The following is an 11,509-nucleotide window of genomic DNA, read 5'->3' as shown; positions in this document are numbered from 1 at the left end:
GGTTTTTCTTTTTACTTGTTTTGGAAGAGAAGAGAACGAGCGCCATTCTCCTTGCGGAGATGGTGCTAAATACATCAACACGGTCGGTCCCTGGGATTGGGCTGGCCAACAAGATTCGGTTTGCTTGGAAGGAAAAGGAGTTGGAGCCTTTACGACTGGAATCTTTTGGAAGGATAACATTGATGGGGATTCTAAAGCTGACGGTGAAGGACGTGTTTTGTTTCCAAGGCAACTCGTTGGAGGGAGCATACGACGTGTCACTATATACAGAGGAGAAACACGATGATATCCTGAGAAGGGCAAGAGCAGTGGGAGGTGAGAGGCCGATGAGCCATTATGAAATAACAAGCCTGGCGAAGAATAACTTTAGGGTTGTAACTGTCAACATTTACAACCCTTACGTTAAGGACGAAGAGGTGAGGGCTTTTCTGGGGAGATACATGGATAACGTCTCCTCAGCTAGGCACCTCAAAGACTCCCTTGGGTTTTGGAATGGGAGGAGAGGTTTCCAGGCCCTCCTCAGGGAGGACCCAAAGGGACATGGTGGATACCTCCATCCTCCTGCTATGTTCTCCCTTGGGGCTGACAGGGGGACGTTGTTTTATGCACGTCAGCCCCCATTTTGCAGGCGCTGTATGGCCTACGGTCACATATTCGCCTCGTGCAGTACAAGAAAATGCAGATTTTGTGCATCTGAGGATCACGAGGCGAGGGATTGTGACAAGCCTAAGACGTGCCATGGGTGTGGCTCGTCAGCACACCTGTGGCGGGAGTGCCCGGCCCGTCAGAGGTCATATGCGTCTGCGGCTGGGGGGGGAGCAGGAGCGGGGGATGGGGGAAGAAGAGGAGGGGAATGAAGCACGCCTCATGACCAGAGTACAGGTCCAGAGGGGAAGGCCGCAAGGAAGGAAGAGGAGCAAGAAGCGGCGGATGGAAGAGAGAAGGAAACGGAAGGCACCGGGAGTAGGAGAACCAGGAAAAGCGGCGGAAGAAGGCAACCGAGTGGAGGAGCATGAGAGAGAAGAAAGCGAGGGAGGAGTGGTGGAGAAGGAGACGGTGGAAGAGCAAGTGGACTGGGGGGAACGTGCCCTGGTGGAAGAGATGAGGGGTATGGTGGAGGAGCTGGCGGGGGGGGGTGGTATCTCTCCACTGCCGCCATCACCAAAGAAGAGAATGAAGAGGAGGGTGCGATTGGCCGACAGTGAGGGGGAGGGGATGGCCAGGAGAGTGATGGGGGTGGGAGAAACCTCTGGGTTCCTGCTGGTTTCCACAGGCCCTCAACTTCTGTTGGGTGGGGACACACCTAACAAGACTCAGGACTGGGTACAGGAGGAGGTGGGGAGTTTTTTGTTTGGGGACTCAGCATCCCCAATTTTTTTCCAAGCCAGCTGCAACACTGGGGAGGGGGAGGATTGTGGGGGTAGACCCAGGGTGCAGGGCACCCCGGAGCCAAACACTATTCCTGCATCCTGGGATGGTGTGATGGAGGAAGAGGGGGGGATGTCGGGATTACGGATGTTGTTCTCACCGGTAGATATGGAGCAGGGGAGCATCGGATGAGTCTCCTGTTTTTGTTTTTTTCTGTCTGGGTTTAGAATTTGAGTGTATTACATATTTTTATTTTTTCATGGAGTCTAATTTTACTTTTGTTAGTTTAAATGTAAGGGGTTTAAGAGATGTTGTTAAGAGGAGGGCGGTTTTTAGTTATTTGGAGGGTGTGGGGTTTGATTTTTGTTTTTTACAGGAGGTTCACCTGAGGGATGGAGGGGATGTTAGTAGATTTAAGAGGGAGTGGGACAAGGGGGAGTCGGTTTGGGGTATTGGGGGGGTGCACTCATCTGGGGTAGGGATTTTGTGTGGGCACAGGGAGGTAAAAGTGGAGGATTCTTTTGTGGTAATGCAGGGGAGGGTTATAGGGGTGGATGTCACGATAAGGGATTGTAAATTTAGATTAGTGGTGGTGTATGGGCCACAGGTGGTGGCAGACAGGAGGGAGATGGTGGACTGTCTGACGCCCCTGTGTGTCACAAATAGGAAATTAGTGATAGGGGGGGATTTTAATACAGATTTAGGAAGAGGGGGGGATAGCAGTGCAGGTGCCATTGCCAGGCTAATGGCTTGCCATGGTCTGGTAGATGGTGGTCTGCACACTACTCCGAAAATGGCCGGTCCTACATGGTGCAACTCCAGGGGGGTTGAGCGGAGGCTCGATTATATTTTTGTACCCAGGTCTTTGGGTAAGTTGTCTGGGCGGCTGTTGACTGTCTTCTTTTCGGATCACGACGGGGTGCTCCTGCAGGTGGGGTCGCCAGTCTGCCTCTTTGGTAGGGGGTACTGGAAGCTAGATCGGGATGTGCTGGAGGAGCAGGCTTTTGTTGACGGGTTTTATGGTTTCTTTTGGAGGCTTGAGGGTCTCCGGTCCATGTGCGAGGGGGTGTTAGAGTGGTGGGAATTAGTTAAGGTGAGGATTAGGGCTTTTATAATAGGGTATTGCAAGAGGAAAAAAAGGGAGAAGAGGAGGGAGGTGGATCGTATCCAAAGGTTAATTGAACTCGAATACGAGGCAGGCAACCTCGGCGGGTCGTTTGACTGGGAGAGATCCGCAAACCTAAAGGCGCAGCTCAGGGAGTTGCAGGAGCGGAAGGCTCGAGCTTTCCTGGAGCGTGCGCATAGCGGCTTTCTAGAACATAATGAGACATGTTCTGCTATGTTCTTTAAGTTGGTTAGGGCAAGACAGAGTAGGAAGGTAATGCATGGTGTTAGGGAAGAAAATGGTAGTATAGTTAGAGAACCAGAGGATATGGTCAGGTTGACAATTGATAATTTCCAAGGTTTATTTAAGGAAAGGGAAATAGATGTAGAGCAGGGAAATGTGTTTTTAGAACACTTGTCCAGGCGGTTGCCGGAGGACATTAGAGAAGTGATGGAGGCCCAGATCTCACTAGAAGAGGTTGAGTGCTCTTAGGAGGATGGGAAAAGGGAAGGTGCCTGGGATGGATGGGCTGCCGGCTGAGTTTTATCTCAAGTTTTGGGGTATACTTGGACCAGTGGTCCTCGAAGTCTTGAAGGCCATCCTTGAGACGGGGGTCCCGGGGGGATCAATGGCTGTTGATGTGCTGTCACTTTTATATAAGAAGGGGGAAGTAACAGACCTTGGCAACTGGCGGCCGTTGACCATGCTGTGTGTAGATTACAAGCTACTTGCAAAGGTTTTAGCAGACCGGTTGCGCACAGCCCTTCCCTACGTCGTTCATGAGGATCAGACGTGCGGGGTAGAGGGCCGCTCTATTTAATGGAACCTACAGTTAATCAGGGACTCCATCGCTTGGGTTGAAGATAGAGGACTGCCTTTTATGGTAGCAGCGCTAGATCAGGCGAAAGCCTTCGATCGCGTGAATAGATCCTTTTTATTCAGAGTGTTAGGTCGATTAGGATTTGGGGAGAAGTTTATAGGATGGATTTGTACATTATATGTCGGAGCGGGGTGCCGAGTTAGTGTAAATAGTCACTTGGGTGACGTTTTTGACCTCTCGTCTGGGGTCAGGCAGGGGTGCCCACTCTCGGCTCTCCTCTTCGTTCTGTACATGGAGCCTCTGGGGGCTGCCATTAGGGCAGACACAGGGGTGGAAGGTCTGCTGATCCCTGGAAGTGGTGGGCTGCGTGTTAAGATGGCGCAGTACGCCGACGACACTTCCTTGTTGTTGTGCAAGGACTCGTGCCTGACAAGGTCCCTTGCCATCTTTGGGGATTTCACCCGAGCGTCGGGAGCAGTTCTGAACCATGCAAAGTCTTCCGTCAAGTTTTTCGGAAGATGGCGCGGTAGAACGGATGTGCCTGGGGGGTTATCTCTCTGTGAGGGGGCCCTGAGGATTTTCGGGGTCCATTTTGAGACCTTCGGTTCAGCGACACTAAATTGGAACATGCGTATCGCAGTAGTACAGAGGAAGCTAGCAATGTGGAAAGCTAGGTATTTGTCTTTTATGGGCAAAGTCCTGGTCCTAAAGGTGGATGTGTTGCCGTCTCTTTTGTATTTGGCATACATCTACCCATTGCCGACTTGTCTGAGGAGACCTCTAGTGAGGCTTGTGTTTCAGTTTATGTGGAGTGGCAGGTGCGAGTGGGTCGCCAGGGAACGCATGCTCTGTCCCATCGGGGAGGGAGGTAGGGGGGTACCACATTTCCCCCTCAAGCTGGACACAATTTTTGTTTCTTTCTTGTTAACGGAGCTTGCTCAGCCAGTGATACACCCGTCCGGTTACCTTCTGCGGGTATTTTTCTCGTATCAGGCGAGAAGCATAATGGTGTGGTCTAACACGGGTCCTCGGGCGGAACAGCTGCCGTGGCACTTTGGTCATGCGGCCAAGTGGCTGCGTGCGCACCCTGAGGTTGAAGTTGCCCGAGTAGGTTTAGATCACAGGCACCTGTACGAGGAGGTCAGAAAGGCAGGGAGTCCGGCGCCTGTAGTGGGCATCTCGGAAGTGGTCTGGGAGGGAGTGCAGGTGCGGGGTCTGGACAACAGTCTCAAGGACTTGAATTGGTTGAGCCTTCATAAGTGCTTGCCGGTACGTTCCATCATGTACCGGTATAGTTTGGTGCAATCCCCCACCTGTCCAAGATCCTCTTGTGGCAGGGAGGAGACTGTGCGCCATGTCTTTTGGGACTGTGCCTTTGCCGGAGTAGTATGGGCTAGGGCACGGGTGTTGTTAGGTTTGGTAAAGGGGGATTTTGTATTGACGTGGGCCAGGTTAGAGAGGGGTGTAGGGAGAGCGAGAGGGACGGATAGGGACAGGTTTCTGCTCTGGCTTCTCATGAGTCTCTTTAAACGGGGGCTGTGGGAAGCCAGGCAGAACATGGTGAAGACAGGGAGAGATTGGGGGGTGGAAGGGATAGTGAGGAGGGTGGAAGGAGATTTGAGGGGGAGGATGAAGAGGGAGGAGAGGAAGTGGGGGCAGCATGCTGCTCGGGAGAGGTGGAAGGGGGGTTTAGGGCTGGGTGTCATTTAGATTTGTAAGAGGATAGATTAGGGACGGGGAGATAGGGAAAGGTGTTTTGTAGGGTGACGGGGAGGGAAGATGCTCCCCTGAGGTTTTGTTTGGGGTTTATGATTAGTTTAATTAAAATACCATTATTTGAGTATGCATGTAAATTATGAGTTGTAAAGAATGAATGGTATTGAAGATAATAAATTATTTTTTATAAAAAATAAAAAAAAAGATAGGACAGTTTTGGTTTTTCCACGGTTCTTGTTTTGTAGATTGTTGTACTTTCATCTTTATTAAAGATGCACAAAACTAACCACGCTGCATTTTAGTCCGCCTCTCTTTCCCCACAAGAAAACCATTACAATTTCAAATTTAAAGGAACAACTCAAGCCAACAACTCACCGGGAAATGAGAGCAGGATGTGGGTTTGTCATCGCTCTTTAGTGGACAGAAATAGAGAGGTAGACAGAGACAGGGAGGATGGACTGCTTTTAAGTGCGTCATGCAAGAAAATCCTATGCAGGTAGACAGGTACTCCTATCGTGATTGATTACAGGCATTTCCAACCTGTCAAATAGACGTTTCAAATCTGTTTGTTTTTTTACCAATAGGTTTATCTGGTTTTACAACTCAAGACCAGACGAGCAAAAAAAAACATTTTAGGCCTATGATTCCCGACAGAGAGAAACTGTTAAAAAAACAGGTTTGCTTTAATATAGGGGTGTGGATAGGGGTGTGGATAGGGGTGTGGATAGGGGTGTGCCATAATGGGCAAGCAACATCCTTTTATTCATAGATGTCTATAAAAGGTTTTATTAGTCATAAACATCTATGGCCTACGCATCATTTCAGGGAACAGGGGAATGAAAAACTAACGCCGAACCCGGCCATTCACCAGTTCATCATTAACATAAAGAACTGTCTATCCCGGCTTGTTATGGTATGTAGATGACCAGGGTTGGTCTGGAAATCAGGAAATAAAGAAATAAAATAACTGAACAAATCAAAATACAATAGCTTAGATTATTTGTTGTCCTTTTTGAATGGAGTCATTAGGGCTTAAAGTTATTTTTGATTGAAATTTCTGTACGTTTAACATCCAACTTGTCGCCAAATCTTGGATGACTTTGGACTGAATCCCAAATGGCACCCTATTCCCTATGTAGTGCACTACTTTTGACCAGAGCTCTCGACTAGGCCCTGGCCAAACATAGCCCCTTTTACACCTTGGCTAACATTTGAGTTTTCGTAATCTGATCAATATGATCCAATCACAAAGCTTATCTGATCAATATGATCCAATCACAAAGCTTATCTGATCTATATGATCCAATCACAAAGCTTATCTGATCTATATGATCCAATCACAAAGCTTATCTGATCAATATGATCCAATCACAAGGCTTATCTGATCTAGGTTTTGTAGCGTCTAATCATTGTTATTAAAATGTGTTTCTTATCCATCCAGGGTGTCTGCGTTGTGATCAGATTAGCTGACGTGTCCCTGTAGGGTGAATTTGGGAATAAAGTAGGACACTTTTTAGCATCTCTGTCTTCTGTAAACATTGAACATCTAATCAACATATTATCACAACACACGATACATTTCTGAAATCCTCAAGATGTTTCCTAATCACACAACAACAACAAAAACTAAATGTGACACACCCACTTGTGTACACTGAGTCAAAACCATATTTTCAGTTGACGTTTGGTGGACTGGGACAGCAGGTTAGACACCCTAATAGCAGCATAGATCAACTGGTACACCCTTATTACAGCAGGTTAGATCAACTGGTACACCCTTATTACAGCAGGTTAGATCAACTGGTACACCCTTATTACAGCAGGTTAGATCAACTGGTACACCCTAATAGCAGCATAGATCAACTGGTACACCCTAATAGCAGCATAGATCAACTGGTACACCCTTATTACAGAAGGTTAGATCAACTGGTACACCCTAATAGCAGCATAGATCAACTGGTACACCCTTATTACAGCAGGTTAGATCAACTGGTACACCCTTATTACAGCAGGTTAGATCAACTGGTACACCCTAATAGCAGCATAGATCAACTGGTACACCCTATTAGCAGCATAGATCAACTGGTACACCCTTATTACAGCAGGTTAGATCAACTGGTACACCCTTATTACAGCAGGTTAGATCAACTGGTACACCCTAATAGCAGCATAGATCAACTGGTACACCCTAATAGCAGCATAGATCAACTGGTACACCCTAATAGCAGCATAGATCAACTGGTACACCCTAATAGCAGCATAGATCAACTGGTACACCCTTATTACAGCAGGTTAGATCAACTGGTACACCCTAATAGCAGCATAGATCAACTGGTACACCCTAATAGCAGCATAGATCAACTGGTACACCCTAATAGCAGCATAGATCAACTGGTACACCCTAATAGCAGCATAGATCAACTGGTACACCCTAATAGCAGCATAGATCAACTGGTACACCCTAATAGCAGCATAGATCAACTGGTACACCCTAATAGCAGCATAGATCAACTGGTACACCCTAATAGCAGCATAGATCAACTGGTACACCCTAATAGCAGCATAGATCAACTGGTACACCCTAATAGCAGCATAGATCAACTGGTACACCCTAATAGCAGCATAGATCAACTGGTACACCCTAATAGCAGCATAGATCAACTGGTACACCCTAATAGCAGCATAGATCAACTGGTACACCCTAATAGCAGCATAGATCAACTGGTACACCCTAATAGCAGCATAGATCAACTGGTACACCCTAATAGCAGCATAGATCAACTGGTACACCCTAATAGCAGCATAGATCAACTGGTACACCCTAATAGCAGCATAGATCAACTGGTACACCCTAATAGCAGCATAGATCAACTGGTACACCCTAATAGCAGCATAGATCAACTGGTACACCTAATAGCAGCATAGATCAACTGGTACACCCTAATAGCAGCATAGATCAACTGGTACACCCTAATAGCAGCATAGATCAACTGGTACACCCTAATAGCAGCATAGATCAACTGGTACACCCTAATAGCAGCATAGATCAACTGGTACACCCTAATAGCAGCATAGATCAACTGGTACACCCTAATAGCAGCATAGATCAACTGGTACACCCTAATAGCAGCATAGATCAACTGGTACACCTAATAGCAGCATAGATCAACTGGTACACCCTAATAGCAGCATAGATCAACTGGTACACCCTAATAGCAGCATAGATCAACTGGTACACCCTAATAGCAGCATAGATCAACTGGTACACCCTAATAGCAGCATAGATCAACTGGTACACCCTAATAGCAGCATAGATCAACTGGTACACCCTAATAGCAGCATAGATCAACTGGTACACCCTAATAGCAGCATAGATCAACTGGTACACCCTAATAGCAGCATAGATCAACTGGTACACCCTAATAGCAGCATAGATCAACTGGTACACCCTAATAGCAGCATAGATCAACTGGTACACCCTAATAGCAGCATAGATCAACTGGTACACCCTAATAGCAGCATAGATCAACTGGTACACCCTTATTTTGTCCTGATTGTGCCCCAATGACAATTCAATACAATGTTAGGAAACATCACATTTAGTTTTTGTTGTTGTTGTGTGATTATATGTTGATAATATATGTTGATATAATATGTTGATAATATGTTGATTAGATGTTCGAAAGAGGTTTACAGAAGACAGAGATGCTAAAAAGTGTCCCACGTTATTCCCAAATTCACCCTACAGGGACACGTCAGCTAATCTGATCACAACGCAGACACCCTGGATGGATAAGAAACACATTTTAATAACAATGATTAGACGCTACAAAACCTAGATCAGATAAGCCTTGTGATTGGATCATATTGATCAGATAAGCTTTGTGATTGGATCATATAGATCAGATAAGCCTTGTGATTGGATCATATAGATCAGATAAGCTTTGTGATTGGATCATATAGATCAGATAAGCTTTGTGATTGGATCATATAGATCAGATAAGCTTTGTGATTGGATCATATAGATCAGATAAGCCTTGTGATTGGATCATATAGATCAGATAAGCCTTGTGATTGGATCATATAGATCAGATAAGCCTTGTGATTGGATCATATAGATCAGATAAGCCTTGTGATTGGATCATATAGATCAGATAAGCTTTGTGATTGGATCATATTGATCAGATAAGCCTTGTGATTGGATCATATAGATCAGATAAGCTTTGTGATTGGATCATATTGATCAGATAAGCCTTGTGATTGGATCATATAGATCAGATAAGCTTTGTGATTGGATCATATTGATCAGATTCTACTGATTCTGAATTCCCTCAAAGAGCAACACTAATAAAAGTAGAAGAAGACAGAATAGAACAGAAGAAGAAGAAGCAGACGAAGTAGAACCGAAGCCTTGCCTAACCTAAGTACAGGGGGGTCCCCCAGTGTAAACTGAATTTAACTTCATAGGCAAAATAATATATCTATATAATTGTCCCACTTTAGCAAGTTATGGTTGGTAAAGCGGACCAACAAAAAAATGTGACTTTAAAAATTGACAAATAATATTGGCAACTTTATGTATTTGATGCACCAGTACATATAGTATGGACATTTACATCAGAATTGTGGCGCTGTGCCTCATTTATGACCGTTTTATAACCTCAACATTAAAACAGAAAAAAAACAACGTTTTAGTGAAGATAGTTCAGATTTTCTCTCCTCAGACCAAGAAATAAAGTCGTCAGCATTAAGCTGTCCTAGTTTATAATGTCCCACTCTTCCCCGAATTCACACGACTATGCAAATTATTTGACAGATATTCTTTCAAAAATAATATGGATTTTGACTTATTTTAAGACAATTAACTGATGCCAAGTCAATGGTTCTGCCTGTCAATGATTGACATGGTTTGACCATCCAGATCTCTTTACACCAGACACAATGCAGTGATGGTCAGGACGATCTGAGCACAATCAGGATGTGGACACAACCAGGACAAAGGGTGCTTGTTAGCAACAGATCTTCTATAGGGAATAAGTTGCCATCTGTGACATAAGACTTGATTTCCTTTCATTGTGACCTGTTCGTGTCCCGGCTGTTTTAGGAAACTTTTCAATAGGATGGAATATCAGAACAAGAAAACTCTGACCTCTAGTGGTGAAATGAGGTAACAAGTTAACACAGGGCGTGTAGCGCTAACCATGGTGTTAAAATGACCATAAGGACGTTGACTTCTGTATAGAACATTCAACAACATCTTCAAACAATAGTTATTCGATTTAAAAACATTTATTACAAAAAAATATGAAATACATGTTAACATTAAAAAAAATATATAACTTATTTTTTAGATATTTCAATAAATAGCCTTAATTTGTTATGGGAAGATATTGTGATGATGGTGATGATGATGATGGTGATGAATAAGAGACAGAGGGATCAAACTAAACTGAGTTCTCCGAGCCACCGTAGGTCTTATAGGGGAGATATTTTTTTTCACACCTGGAATAAGAGAAGGACAGAAGTGGAGGAAGAGACACAAAAAAGACAGAAAATGAGAAAAAGTTAAACAAAGTAAAGAAATCACTCTATTCCTCCTGTGTCATTTATGTAAGAGACCGAATGCAGCCCACAGAATGGGGTTTGTTTCCAAAGGACAGTTCTGTCTCGAATGACATTTCAGTCATTCAGCAGATGCTCTTATCCAGAACGACGTACAGAAGCTGTTAGGGTGCCTTGTTCAAGGGCACATCGACAGAATGTTCACCTTATCAGCTCAGGGATTCAAACCCGCAATCTTTCAGTTACTTGCCTCATGCTCGAACCACTAAGCTATCTGCTGACCAACTTGCTCTGCTTCTATCTCCTCTGATAGAGTAAGGGATTATGTCAGCTCTACTCATTACATTTCTATCTGATAGAGTAAGGGATTATGTCAGCTCTACTCATTACATTTCTATCTGATAGAGTAAGGGATTATGTCAGCTCTACTCATTACATTTCCATCTGATAGAGTAAGGGATTATGTCAGCTCTACTCATTACATTTCCATCTGATAGAGTAAGGGATTATGTCAGCTCTACTCATTACATTTCTATCTGATAGAGTAAGGAATTATGTCAGCTCTACTCATTACATTTCTATCTGATAGAGTAAGGAATTATGTCAGCTCTACACATTACATTTCTATCTGATAGAGTAAGGAATTATGTCAGTTCTACTCATTACATTTCTATCTGATAGAGTAAGGAATTCAACAAGACCCTGTTGAAACTGTCACAATGTATTCCTCTTTCTTTCTCTTTCTCTTCATCTTTCTCCTTCTCTTTCATTTCCTCCTTCTCTCTTCCCATGCTTCTCTAGCCCCTGACAGGCAGTGTGTCGGTGTGTGTGTGTGTGTGTACCTTCTCTTGATGCAGCAGTAGAGAACGACAGCGAGGCAGCAGACGAGCAAGGCCACGCCCACACAGATGCCAATCACCTCCTCTGCTACGGCAAAC

At 44.8% G+C, this 11,509-nt stretch overlaps 2 protein-coding genes across 2 annotated transcripts in view; one reads left to right on the top strand and one right to left on the bottom strand.

The window, feature by feature from the left end:
- LOC135513724 (anthrax toxin receptor 2-like) overlaps positions 1-11,509 on the top strand; it is a 1,178,227-nt gene that overhangs the window by 903,252 nt on the left and 263,466 nt on the right. The window lies entirely within an intron of this gene.
- The window catches only part of LOC135513720 (epigen-like), a 6,404-nt gene continuing 4,467 nt past the window's right edge, over positions 9,573-11,509 (bottom strand). The window contains exons 4-5 of the mRNA XM_064936604.1: positions 11,414-11,509; positions 9,573-10,511 (exon numbers count right to left, since the gene is read on the bottom strand). The exon at positions 11,414-11,509 is cut by the window's right edge and continues 63 nt beyond it. Of these exons, the coding sequence (XP_064792676.1) occupies positions 10,454-10,511; positions 11,414-11,509 (154 nt within the window). The 3' untranslated portion in view covers positions 9,573-10,453. The remainder of the gene's footprint in view (positions 10,512-11,413) is intronic.

This window comes from Oncorhynchus masou, chromosome 25, assembly GCF_036934945.1.
Source record: "Oncorhynchus masou masou isolate Uvic2021 chromosome 25, UVic_Omas_1.1, whole genome shotgun sequence".
NCBI lineage: Eukaryota > Metazoa > Chordata > Actinopteri > Salmoniformes > Salmonidae > Oncorhynchus > Oncorhynchus masou.
This window is presented reverse-complemented; position numbering and strand designations above follow the sequence as displayed.